Genomic DNA, 14,211 nt, shown 5'->3' with positions numbered 1-14,211 from the left:
CGTGCATAAAGGCCAACAGCGGCAGCACCAAGATAATGACCCTAAGACAATCTTCTGTAGAGCCTCAGAGCTTGCTGGCCTGAGCAGGGCTGGGGGAGGTGTAAGGAGGCTTGACCACTAGAGCGAAAGGAGAAAGGGCCAGGGTGACCTCCTCTGCTGGGAAATATTATCACAAAGACATGACCTCAGATTGATTTATAAGCCAGACGCAGGCCCTGGGAGGCTCCTGACTCCTCTCCTGTCCTGGGAAAGCGAGTTCTGCTTGCTTTTCCTGCTCCCAGTGGCTGCTCCAAGGACATGGCCTTGAGATAGCGATGTGTTGAGAACACCTAGATTGCATACGTGACTAAACCCAAATAAATCCTCTTTGTAAACTTCCACGGTTGGTTCGGACGGCGGCGGCAGAGACCTCTGAGTCTTGCTGCAGCAAGAGAAGCCTCGTGTGTAAGTTCCCTTTGCTTATTAAAATGGCCACGGCCCAACCTGGAGTGGCTGCCTCTTTCTTCAGACTCTGTGCTCTCTGTGCACGGGGCCCGTGTCAGATTACACCAGGGGAATTCCTTTTTTAATGTTTTTTTTTTTTTAATTTATTTCTAGGAGAGAGAGAGAGAGAGAGAGAGACAGCGTGAGCAGGGGAGGGTCAGAGAGAGAGGGAGACACAGTCTCTGAAACAGGCTCCAGGCTCTGAGCCGGCAGTCAGCACAGAGCCCGACGCGGGGCTCGAACCCATGAACCGCGAGATCATGACCTAAGCGAAAGTCGGACGCTTAACCGACTAAGCCACCCAGGTGCCCCGGGGAATTCCTAAGAGGGTTTCAAACCAAATCCTCCAGCCCCGTTTCTTGAAAGGTACGGCTGGGGGCTCCAGAGCTGGAAGGTGTAGAGACTGGGACAGCAAGATGCAGAGGGGTGCCGCCAGTCGCCAGTAGGGGATGCACACGAGGTGGGGGTGGAATGAGGCAGCCGGAAGTGGGGAGCCTGTTCAATCCTTCCCCGAACCAATGTCAGAGGGACGGTGCAAACTTGAGTCCTGCTGCCCTGGGGCCTGACGGAGCCTGTGCCCACGCACACGGAACCTCCTGACAATGAGGTAGCTCAGGGATCAAGGTCCCCTGGCAATCCCGGACATCAGCAATTAGGGCAACCCGGGGGACTTCCTCCCTGCCACAGTTGTGGGAGAAGACCATCTTCCTCTTAGGGTTCCAAGCCTGGAAGAGCAGGAACAGGGAAGGAAGAGGGGCTGGAAAAGGACATACCCCCAGGGATAAACTGCGGGTGCTAAGGACCTCGCCAGGGAGGGGGCCCAGAACCCTATGAAAGAGAAAATGGGAGTTTGCTTCAAGAAGTGCATATTTGTAGATGTTTGCATTGAATATTTGAAAAACAATTTAAAGCCCACGTATTAAGTGTATTCCCATTTTAAAGTGCGCATTTGGGGGCGCCCGGGTGGCTCAGTCCATTGACCATCAGACTCTGGATGTCAGCTCAGGCATGATCCCAAGATCTTGAGATCGAGCCCCAAGTTAGGTTCTGCGCTGAGTGTAGAGCCTGCTTAAGAGTTTCTCTCTCAAATTTAAAAAAAAAAAATTTTTTTTTCTCACCCTCTCTGCCCTCTTCCACTCACATGCTCGATCTCTTTCTCTGTCTCTTTCAAAATAATAAATAAGGTGTGCACTTGAATGGCTTTATTGTGTAAAAATGCGGGGCACATGGCTGTAATACACAAACTCCTTACCTGCATGGAGCCCAGGCATTTTATGGTTGGGTAGCGAAACAGCTGTATGCTGAACTTCGATGGGATTAAAGTGGTTGCATTTCTTTAGTTATTTCAAAGTTGTGTTTATTTTGTTTGATGGGATTTTCTCCTGATGGCATAATACTTACTTTGGATTGCCCAAATTTCCCCTTTGTGTGTCTGTATGTGTTCTATGTTATTTTAAAAACATGTAAAATGCTAACAACTTTTCTGCAGGTTTCAAATGTTATAAAAATAGGGGTGCCTGGATGGCTCACTTCGTTAAGTTTCTGAGTGGGCTCAGGTCATGATCTTATGATTGGTGGGTTCGAGCCCTGTGTCTTGCCCTGTGCTGATGACAGCTCAGAGCCTGGAGCCTGCCTCAGACTCTGTGTCTCTCTCTCTCTCTGCCCCTCGCCTGCTTGTGTGCTCTCCCTCTCTCTCTCTTTCTCTCTCTCTCTCCCTCTCACAAATAAACATTAAAAAAATTAAAAATTAATTAATTAATTAAAAGATTACCCCAAAGAAGTCATACAAAGGCTGTGATAACTACCATTGATATTTATAAATGGGTAATCACACATGGGTCCCTTTTATTAATGCAGTCGAAATGATTTAGCCATCAGGTCACCTTTTTAAGAAACATAAATGCCAATCAAAAATGACATTTTCTTAATGGAAATAATAGCTCTTTCTACTTTTTTTTAACAGCTTTATTGAGATATAGTTCACTTACCATTCAATTCACCCATTCAAGTATATAATTTAAGATTCATGATATATTATTAAATGTTGAATTGTGGTAAAAAACATATGTAACATAAAATGTGCCATCATAACCATTTGTAAATGTCTAATTCAGCAGCACTAATTGTATTCACAACCTCTGACATCACATTATTCTTCTTCCTAGAAAAAAAAGTTGATTTTTCAAGTGAAGTGCTTTTAATTCTCTGCGGAGAGGTGAAATCTTTGTGTTTTGATGCTGTTTGTGAAAGATGAAGAAGAAATTAGAAGGGAGACCTGAAAGCAAATTTAAAGCTCTCGGGTCTCCTGCTGACCAGCCCTGTGCCTTGTGACCTTTAAAAAAAATGATTATTTATAATTCCTACTTACTAGGAAAATACATGCTTTTAAAACGTTTCATCCTTCTAGGGAAAATGTATTTTTAAAAGGAGAAAAATCCCTCTTTGGGCTACATTTAAAGTCACCTATATGAGCAAGTGTGTCCATATGGTAATCTGGGATGAACACTGGGTGTTGTATGTAAGCAATGAACCACGGGAATCTACCCCCAAAACCAAGAGCACACTGTATATTAGCCAATTTGACAATAAATTATATTTTTTAAAAAAAGGTAATCTGCTGATATAATAAAATGGATTAATTTTTACTTCTCTGGAGGAAAAAAGAACAATCCACCACATTGCACACACATACACATTCAGAAGTAAAATACAAATGTAGTTGCATTTTTATACAGGTCCTCAATATCTTATTTAGCCCAAAGAGACAGCTTAGTGGTGGGAATTTGAGTTACGGTGGCAAATGCCAAGGAGGGAACCATGGTTAGCAACGAGGCATGAGGTATAGTGAAGACAACCTTGGACCTGAACTCAGGTACAGCTGGGACTGGGACCCTTTTCTGGAGTTTACCAGCTATACGGCCCAGGCCAAGTCATTTCCCTTCTGATGCCTCCATCTGTTCTCGCCCCTAAGGAGTGTGTTGAGCAGAATGCTTTCAGCTGCAAAGAACAGAAAACCCAACTCAAAAGAGCTGAGACAATAAAGAGTCTTCCAGCGAGAAGTGGGAGGGGGGAGGGTCAGGATGGGTTCTCTCAGCTCCAGGCTGTTCTCAAGCCCTCAGATTCCTTCCACCTCTCCACTCTGCCAGTCTCTGCTCAGGATCCCTGTCCTACCTCCACACCTCAAGCTCAGCTGCAACACTGTCCAGCAGCCAAGGAGCAGAAGAGCAGCTCTATGAAGAGCCAGGAGAATCATTCCTTGAAGCCCTTCACCAGGCTTGCTCCTGCATTTCATCAGAACTGGGCCAGGTGCCTAACTGGTGATCTGGTGATTAGCAAAGTGAGTGCCCCCGCCCCCCAACATACCTGCCCTGCCCTGTGCTGTTCCAAGATCTGGGTGCAGAGAGCAGGGCCCACCCTCTCTGAGACCTAGGAAGAAGGAACAAAGCCAAGCTCCAATATTCACACGGAAAAGGAGGCAGCTGCAGACCCCTGGAATAAGTGGTGAGTGGGCAACCAACTTTGCTGCCTGCGGTTAAAAATTAAGACCTACGGTCCTGGTGTGGAGGGGCCCACGGGTGGCTCAGTCGGTTAGGCGTCAGAGTCTTGATTTTGGCTCAGGTCGTGATATCACGGTTTGAGGGTTCAAGCCCTGTGTCAGGCTGTGCACTGACAGTGTGGTGTGTGGGGCCTGCTTTGGATTCTCTCTCCCTCTCTCTCTGCCACTCCCTTGCTCATGCTCGCTCTCTCTCTCGAAAAGAAATAAACAAAAAAAGATAGAGGGGCACCTGGGTGGCTCAGTCAGTTAAGTGTCCAACTTCAGCTCAGGCAACTTCAGGTCATGATCTCACAGTTCATGGGTTTGAGCCCCACGTCAGGCTCTATGCTGACAGCCCAGAGCCTGCTTCAGATTCTGTCTCTCTCTCTCCCTCCATTCCTTGCCCATTCACACTCTGTCTCTTAAAAATAAATATTAAAAAAAACCTTAAAAAACAGTAGAGGCACCCAAGTAGTTCAGTTGGTTGTGTCCGACTTCAGCTCCGGTCATCATTTCGTGGTTTGCTGGTTTGAGCCCCATGTCAAGTTCTGTGCTGACAGCTCAGAACTGGAGCCTGCTTCATATCCTGTCTCCCTCTTTCTCTGCCCCTTCCTGGCTCACGCTCCTTCTCTCTCAAAAAAAAAAAAAAAACAACATTGAAAACAAGTCTTAATATGAAGATTAAATAAGAAATACGTGTAAGCTATTTGTAAATGTTAAAATACTGGGCATGTGTTAATAAAATTACAAAGTTTTAAGCACAAAGGAGGGAGTAATTTTTGTTTATTTGTTTTCATATGCTACCTCAGATTAGCAATGAAACTTTGTTTCCTCCTTTCTTCCTTCTTTCCTTTTCTTCGTCTCTCCTACCCTCCCTCGCTCCCTTCCTATCTTCCTCACACTGTCCCAGGCACTATGCTAAGTGATAGAAATAGAGATTAATTAGTGTCTTCTAGGTGCTCCCAGTCTGCCACGGAGCCCTTACAACCTGTCTTACACTGTAAGTGCCGTAAGGAGGGAAAGAAAAAGCACCAGAGAGCAGAGTCCGTCACTCTGAGTACTACTGACTACGCTTCGCTGCCTGAGCGGTGATGCCTAGGTGGTAGTCCTGCCAAATCAAATAACAGTACACCTGATCTGAATTAAAATCAAATTTATTTCAAATTGAAACCTGACTATAGCATGGACATACTTATACTAAAATAATTGCTCCATGATTATCTAAATTTCAAATTTCACTGGGCGCCCTGCATTTTTGTGGTCCTTGAGTCCGACAATTCTATGAGTAGGGGGATGTTAGAAGAATTGAACTGAGTAAAATTAAGTTGTTGTGGCCAGTTCGGAAAGCTGCAGTGGTGGGGGGCGGGGAGGAGGAGGGAGGAGGGAGGAGAGAGGAGGGATGGAATTGGGTTGTTGACTTGAGTTAAATAAGAATGGAATTTGACTTGTTAGGGTGGAATAAAATACAGTGGCGTCAGCTGAGTTAAGAGGCGGGTTGTACACCCAGCTCCTCCTCCTAAGCGCCATGTCGTGAGCATTGGGCTCTCACCTGACATGATGCTAAGCACTGAGCATGCGTTATCTCCTTGCATCCACACAGAGCAAGGACCAAGGTGAGGCAAGCGAGGTGCCTAGGATGCAAATCTTAGGGGACCCCCATGCTCAGGGCCTTGCCAGTGTGCCCTCTTCCCAGCCCTGCATCCCTTCAGCAAACCATAGCCCCATGTCCCAGATGAGAAAGCTGAGGCTTAGGAAGGATTTAGCAATGTGCTGAATTCATCAGCAGTGGAGTCAGGATGCAAACCCAAAAGGTCTGCGCATAACGCACTCACATACTATGTCAGAGTGGCAAGTGGTAGAGCCACGAAATGAACCAGTCTCCTTTCCAACCTACACTTCATACACACGACATAATTTGTGTGGAATGCAATTGACATAACATTTTAAATCTAGGGTGAACATAGCCTCTCTAAATAGGACAGAATGGAGAGAAGTAACCTGTCCATAGGGCTGGGGTGGGGGGAGGGGAACTGGGGGGGATCTACAAATCCTTGCAACTCGAGCTATCTATTAGCATGCCTAGAAAAACTTGACGAAATGCTAGCCCCAGCACAGATCTCCAGGCATGGAGCCCCAGCATGGAGATTTTTAACCCTCTCCAGGTTGAAACATTAAGGTTGAATATCACACCTACATTTAGACTCGTGAATGCCTGGCTGATGAATCAACAAACATAAACTGCAATTCTGAAGACAGATTGTTTGACCTTCCCACAGGACCCCTCGCCTGAGTGTTTTCAGGGGCCAAGTTGAATAGGCCATGCTATCCTGTGTGAAAGGAAGGCAGGACATGCTGAAGGCTGGAGACCTTTGGCCTTCCTGTGTCCTATAAACAACAAGAGCAAGAAGATAGCAACTTGGGTGTTTAGATCCCAAACAGGCTTGTTTTAGTGTAGGTAAGACTGTGACATTTTTTAGCTCTGATGGGTGGAGGGCCAAGGAGAAGGGTAGAATTATTAATAACTCTATTATCTTGTATCTCTGCTGATATTCTTTGTTAGAAGTTCTCTCTTGCCTCTTTATCCCTGAAGCTGCCTAGTTTGTACACCCAGGGCCAGAGGGAAGATCTGGAGTTGCGCAGAATCCTGGGTCATGTCCTGAGAAGCAGGAGGGTATGGGACCCAGGTGCACGGAGGAGGGGTCTTCCATGTGTCTGGCTCAGCCACTGACAATCCAGGTGCCCTTCACAGGCCCCTTACCTGCTTGAGCCTCAGCTTTGTCATCTACAAAATGAGGACAGCTCCTCTTCTACCTACTTCTTAGACTTGGCCTAAGCCGATTAAGGGGGATACTAGTTGGGGGGCCCTGGTGCCTCAGTCAGTTGGGCCTCCGGCTTTGGCTCAGGTCATGATCTCACGGTTCGTGGGTTTGAGCCCCGCGTTGGGCTCTATGCTGACAGCTCAGAGCCTGGAGCCTGCTTCAGATTCTGTGTCTGCCTCTCTCTCTCTGACCCTCCCTTGCTCACACTGTCTCTCTCTGTCTCTCAGAAACAAACAAAGCCTTAAAAAAATACAGGGGATACTAGTTGAAAGCTGTGCTTGGAAAGTGTGGATACTTCATGCAACTCTGAATTTTTATGGTGCGAATTAGAATTTTGTATGTCATCTCTGGGCCCTCATGGAAGGCTCTAGATACTTCTGTGAATACCTGAAAGGTCTGTAAAAAATCTTGGATAGTATTTTAGTGAGCCTTTCAGTTATAAAACCCACGTTAATTTGTTTTATCTCTCTGGACCTTACACTGATACTTTAAGTTTGTTATGTGCAGGAGGTTCCGTAAATCATTCTAAGTTAACATTTCCAGGGACTACGTACTGTACTACGCAGGTGTTTCCAAGGACCAGAAACAATAGCACAACCTGGGAGATGTTTAGAAACACAGACTCTTGGGTTCCACCCCAGACCTGTGACTCAGAGACTCAGAATCTACATTTTAACAAGATCCCCAAGCGATTTGGTGTACATTTTGGTGTGAGAAGTCTTGTTGGAGTCACTAACGACACAGTTAGAGAAAGGCTACCGGAAAGAAATCATGCCTGTGCCTGTGATATTTGAGAGGCACTCACTCAGGAAAGCTTCCAGACCCTTGTGTCAGGAGGTCATCTTGCACTAGGGAGGGCGAGCACCCCCAATATTGCACAGCTCCAGAGACAGGAGAAGAGGTGAGAAAGGGAAGCCAAAGGCAACCAAGTGATGAGGATGAGGCTCTTTACATGCAACTACCTGCTGGACAGACTTCATTACCCTATTTCCCAGTTGAAGAAACAGAGGTTGATCAAGAGTGAGCAAATTGACTAAGGCCTTGCCTCTGGTTAGTGGAGGAACTGGGATTCTAATGAGTATCTCAGTAGCTACCTCATCAGGCAGAATGCATTCCACCACTCCATGTGGAGCAGAAGACCTGCTTATAAAGGCTCTGTTAGGCTCAAGCATCTAGTTTATAAATGTAGGCCTTTATATTACAAGACCTTTCTTGTAATTTTCCTCCAATATGTAATTCCAGAACATTTTTATCACTCTATAAAGAAACGCCATACCCATGAACAGTTACTACCATTCATCTTCCCCCCCAGCCTCTGGAAACGACTAATCTACGTTGTCTCCATGGATACACCTGTTCTGGAAATTGCATACAGATGCAATCGTACAACATGTGGACTTTAGTGACTGGCTTCTTTCACTTGGCCAGTGTTCTCAAGGCGCATCCATGCTGGAGCCTATATCCGTACTTTCTTTTATAGCCATATAACGTGCCATTGTACGGATATAGGATGGTTTGCTTATCCATCAGCTGATGGACATGGAGATTTCCACTTTCTGGCTCTTCTGGATAATGCTGCTGTGAACGTGGATATGTGATTTTCAGTGGGCATGTGCTTACAGTCTCTTGAGCATATACCTCGAAATGGCTTTTGCTGGGTCTTACAGTAATTCTATGTTTATAAACTTATTTCAGAAACTGCCAAACTGTTTTCAGAGAATCTTTTCACTATTTTGATACTATATTGGATTTATTTATTTATTTTTTTTTTTTGCCAATTTTAAATACAGTTTATTTAAGACATTGCATTTTCCACTTCACAATACAGTGCTTATAAAGTGCAATGTTGTATTTCTTTCCCTGTGCACATATTCCATATTCAAGTATCAAGAATGCCCAGTTTATTAACTATAGCAGCTCCTTTAAAACTGCCATGGAATTTGCTACAAATTTGGGTCCTTCAAATGTTTTGTGTGGAACAATGCTAGACCTATTCTCAGGTTGGCTTAATCAACCTCCTCAATGGTGGGCCCGGAGGAGGCACCACCAGAGGGAGGAGCACCGCCACCAGGGAAGCCTCCGGGCATTCCTCCAGGCATGCCTCCTGCACTCTGGTACAGCTTTGTGATGATGGGGTTGCACACCTTCTCCAACTCCTTCTGCTGATGTTCAAATTCTTCTTTTTCTGCAGTCTGGTTCTTATCCAGCCAGTTGATGATTTCATTACACTTGTCCAGAATCTTCTGTTTGTCCTCATCATTTATCTTGCCCTGAAGTTTCTCATCTTCAACAGTTGCTTTCATATTGAATGCATAGGATTCCAGGGAATTCTTGGAGGACACCTTGTCCCGCTGCTTCTCATCTTCAGCTTTGTACTTCTCAGCTTCCTGGACCATGCGCTCAATGTCTTCCTTGCTCAAACGACCTTTGTCGTTTGTGATGGTGATCTTGTTTTCTTTCCCTGTACTCTTATCCACAGCAGAGACGTTAAGAATGCCATTAGCATCAATATCAAAAGTGACTTCAATCTGAGGAACGCCACGGGGGGCAGGAGGTATGCCTGTGAGTTCAAACTTGCCCAGTAGATTGTTATCCTTGGTCATGGCACGCTCACCTTCATAAACCTGAATGAGTACACCAGGCTGGTTGTCAGAGTAAGTAGTGAAGGTCTGGGTCTGTTTGGTAGGAATGGTAGTATTGCGCTTGATGAGAACGGTCATGACCCCACCAGCAGTCTCAATGCCAAGAGAAAGAGGAGTGACATCCAACAGCAGCAAATCTTGAACATTTTCAGATTTGTCTCCAGAAAGGATGGCTGCCTGGACAGCTGCACCATAAGCAACAGCCTCATCAGGGTTGATGCTCTTATTCAGTTCCTTCCCGTTGAAAAAGTCTTGTAGAAGTTTCTGGATCTTGGGGATACGTGTAGAACCACCCACCAGGACAATATCGTGGATCTGAGACTTGTCAAGCTTGGCATCCCGAAGGGCTTTCTCTACAGGGTCCAGGGTGCCACGAAACAGGTCAGCATTCAACTCTTCAAACCGGGCACGAGTAATAGAGGTATAAAAGTCAATTCCTTCATATAGTGAATCAATCTCAATACTGGCCTGGGTGCTGGAAGAAAGTGTGCGCTTGGCGCGCTCACAAGCAGTACGGAGGCGACGGACTGCCCTCTTGTTCTCGCTGATGTCCTTCTTATGTTTGCGCTTGAACTCTGCAATAAAATGGTTTACCATTCGGTTGTCAAAGTCTTCTCCCCCTAAGTGGGTGTCTCCAGCTGTAGATTTGACCTCAAAGATCCCATCTTCAATAGTGAGGATTGACACATCAAAAGTGCCACCTCCCAAGTCAAAAATCAGCACATTCCTTTCAGCTCCAACCTTTTTGTCTAAGCCATAAGCGATAGCAGCAGCAGTTGGCTCGTTGATAATCCTAAGCACATTAAGACCAGCAATAGTTCCAGCATCTTTGGTAGCCTGACGCTGAGAGTCATTAAAATAGGCAGGTACTGTGACTACAGCATTGGTAACAGTCTTGCCAAGGTAAGCCTCTGCAATTTCCTTCATCTTTGTCAAGACCATAGAAGACACCTCCTCTGGATAGAAACTTTTGGTCTCTCCCTTGTATTCTACTTGGACCTTGGGCCTGCCAGCATCATTCACCACCATGAAAGGCCAATGCTTCATATCAGATTGGACAACAGCATCGTCGAATCTGCGTCCAATCAGGCGTTTGGCATCGAAAACTGTGTTGATGGGATTCATTGCAACTTGATTCTTTGCAGCATCACCGATCAAAGGTTCGGTGTCAGTAAAGGCGACATAACTTGGGGTGGTCCGGTTTCCCTGATCGTTGGCAATTATTTCCACCTTCCCGTGCTGGAAAACTCCCACACAGGAGTAGGTGGTGCCAAGATCGATGCCAACTGCAGGTCCCTTAGACATAATTGCTTCTGGGTGGGCCCAGCCCGGCTGGGGAAGAAATCAGCTACTGGGAAAGCTAGCGCCGCGTTCAGTGAGCTATTTATTTATGTTTTAAGATCCAGGGTACTTTTATTTATGTCAGATGGAATGGTGATATTGTACATCATAATCTTCATTGCTAGCTTTTTTAAAAATGTAATTCCTGGGGCGCCTGGGTGGCTTAGTCGGTTAAGCGTCAGACTTTCGCTTAGGTCATGATCTCGCGGTTCGTGGGTTCGAGCCCCGCGTCGGGCTCTGTGTTGACTGCCAGCTCAGAGCCTGGAGCCTGTTTCAGTCTATGACTCCCTCTCTCTCTGACCCTCCCCTGCTCACGCTGTCTCTCTCTCTGTCTCCTAGAAATAAATAAAAAAAACAAAAAACAAAAAAAAATGTAATTCCTTTTTTTCTCTCTCTTTTTATTTTATTTATTTTTTTCTTACAAATAGTTTATTGTCAAGTTGGTGATACTATATAGGATTTAAACAAGATCAGTGTTCAATTAAAGAGACTCGGAGCCACAAAACTAAATAGACAAGAACTAGAAATGATTCAGTGAAATTTAGCCCAAACTATATCTGAAAAGCAGGCATAAAAAAAAAGGAATTTGACCAGAATCCAGGAGAGCCAGTTGTATACAGGATTTTGATTGGTTTTTTGTTTTATTTTTTTTTAATTTTTTAAAAAAATTTTAAATATTTATTTCTGAGAGAGAGACAGCGTGATCAGGGAAGGGTCAGAGAGAGAGAGGGAGACACAGAATCTGAAACATGCTCCAGGCTCTGAGCTAGCTGTCAGCACAGAGCCCGACTCGGGGCTCGAACCCGTGAACCATGAGATCATGACCTGAGCCGAAGTCAGCCGCCTAACCAACTGAACCACCCAGGCACCCCTGTTTTGTTTTAAAAAGTTTTTTTTTTTTATTGTATTTACTTTTGAGAGAGAGCTAAAGCAGGGGAGGGGCAAAGAGAGCGGGGGTCACAGAGGGAGACATATTACCTGAAGCAGGCTCCAGGCTCCGAGCTGTCAGCACAGAGGCCAACACAGGGCTTGAACCCACAAACCATGAGACCGTGACCTGAGCCAAAGTTGGATGCCTAACCAACATAGCCACCGAGGCACCCCTATAGGCCTATGAGTGTTAATGACTGCACAGGATGCTGGAGACCCAGGCTCAAGTCCCCACTTGCCACTAACTCACTGTTTAATCTTGGGCAGAAGCCTTCTTCTTGCTGGCCTCTTTTTTTTCTTTTTTTTTAATGTTTTTGTTTTTGTTTTTGTTTTGAGAGAGAGGATGAGCACGGGAGGGGCAGAGAGAGATGGGGACCCAGAATCCGAAGCAGGCCCCAGGCTCTGAACTGTAAGCACAGAGTCCAACAGGGGGCTTGAATCCACAAACCCTGAGATCATGACCTGAGCCGAAGTCAGATGCTTAACCAACTGAGCCACCCAGGTGCCCCCGGCCTCATTTTTGTCATCTGTACATTGAGAAGTTCTGTCTGAATGTGTTCTCACTCCCTGTAGTTCTGTGTCCATCTTCAGCCTTCCCACATCTCTGGAGCTCCTACTGCCCGGCATCAGGTGCTGCGCTGATACAGATCTTCACCCTGGAACTCCAGAAGCCTCAAGAAATGGCTAGAATTACAGGTTCCCTGGAGGACCTTTCAGGAATGACGACAAGTCAGGAGGGTTTTCCAGCCATATGCTCAGTGGCAAGTAAAGTCTGATACCACAGGCGCAGACGGCACTCAGCCACTATGAACTGAACAATGTGAGTGTCCAGGTCCTGTAGGCGGTGGATATGAAGATGGAATCCATCTGCATTGAAAGAATAAAACAATAGAAACAGCAACCTCCTGACAAAACTCCATGTTTAAGATTTGCATTTGAGGGGCGCCTGGGTGGCTTAGTTGGTTAAGCATCCGACTTTCGCTTAGGTCATGATCTCGCGGTTCGTGGGTTCGAGCCCCGCGTCGGGCTCTGTGCTGACTGCCAGCTCGGAGCCTGGAGCCTGTTTCAGAGTCTGTGTCTCCCTCTCTCTCTGACCCTCCCCTGCTTACGCTGTCTCTCTCTCTCCTAGAAATAAATAAAAAATTTAAAAAAAAAAAAGATTTGCGTTTGAAAAATAATATTTAATACATGTTATTCATTATAAAAATTCTATGCACTCATTATATAAAGTTAAAACACAAAAAAAAAATGAAAAGAAAAATCAAACATCCTACCTACTATCATCCAAAAATAACAATTTACCATTTAATGTTTATTTGTCTTAATATCTTTATAGATTTAATTACTAACTTGGTATTCTACTTTATAGTTGCTTATTTTTTCATTTATTCCATATCTTTAATGAGTCATCAGGAACTGGATTTTCAATTCATTCATTTCATTCATTATTAGATATTTATTGGGGATGGGGAGGTTCCTAAACTTTGTCTCTGAAAATAAATGTTGTTCATGTTTGGGAATCCCAAGCACCCTGACATTGAAACCCCTTCACAATTAAACTCCAACCTGACTTTACAGCCTCAGCTGCTAGTAGTCTCTAGTGCAGGCACATGTTTAGCCAACAGGCACTGATAGAGCCATCCTGGGGGTTCAGAGATAAATAGAATACTTCAGCAGGATGGTTAGGTTGATCAGAAGTCATCTCCGAAGGCTGTCCTGAGCACCCGCGCACACACACCTCAGGGTCCCACCCCTAGGAACCTCTCCCAGACCCAACAACTGAGACTCACCTGGCCAGTAATCATCAGGACTGGTTAGTGCGTGCACTTCACCAGTGTTAACTCTGGTTTGCCACCTTCTCCAGGGTGACCCTGTGGTTCATATTGCTTCCTCCACCTGGAAAGCAGTTCTCATTCCTCTGCCTCTGGCTACATTTTACCAGTCCTTCAAAACCTAATTCAAGTTACCTCCATGAAATATTATCCAACTACTCCAGCTCAGTTCGAACTCTTGATCCTATGAACTCTTACAGTCTTTTGTTATTTTATAGTTACTGATACCATCATTAACTATATTGCAAACACTATGGTTAGCATAGCGTTTACATCTGTACTGTGTTACTCAAACTTTCATACATGATCACTTTCCTCCCCAGTGAGATCCTGGGCTCCTCTGACACAGGCCCAGTGCTTACCGTCCTCTGGACTCTCTGGCACACACTGTGCTATATTTTATTTACCACTCTGTTGCCTTTTTCTAGACACGCTGGAAAGTGACTTCCTCACCTCCCTTGCTATTCTGTTGGGCCCAGTTGAATTCTCACCAAGTAAATGTATGCAGAAGTAGCGTGCCTCTTCAAAGATCTCCTGCAAGCCTTTAACCCTCTTTTCTCCTTTCCCAGGAGCCAGGATGGCAGAGACGGCAGCCTCACAAGATGGCTGTGGCCTGGGTCCCTGAAGTA

The 14,211-nt window shown here is 45.4% G+C and overlaps 1 protein-coding gene across 1 annotated transcript; it reads right to left on the bottom strand.

The window, feature by feature from the left end:
* Positions 1 to 8,609: 8,609 nt before the first annotated feature.
* On the bottom strand, positions 8,610 to 10,817 carry LOC120221952 (heat shock cognate 71 kDa protein-like). Its single transcript, XM_039219640.1, has one exon. It carries the CDS (start codon positions 10,782 to 10,784, stop codon positions 8,844 to 8,846), a length of 1,941 nt encoding a protein of 646 aa, XP_039075571.1. The 5' UTR covers positions 10,785 to 10,817; the 3' UTR covers positions 8,610 to 8,843.
* Positions 10,818 to 14,211: the final 3,394 nt, after the last annotated feature.

Source organism: Hyaena hyaena, unplaced genomic scaffold (genome assembly GCF_003009895.1).
Source record: "Hyaena hyaena isolate Hyena2069 unplaced genomic scaffold, ASM300989v1 scaffold_15, whole genome shotgun sequence".
NCBI lineage: Eukaryota > Metazoa > Chordata > Mammalia > Carnivora > Hyaenidae > Hyaena > Hyaena hyaena.
Note: the sequence above shows the minus strand (reverse complement) of the source record. Positions and strands in the feature narration are given on the sequence as shown.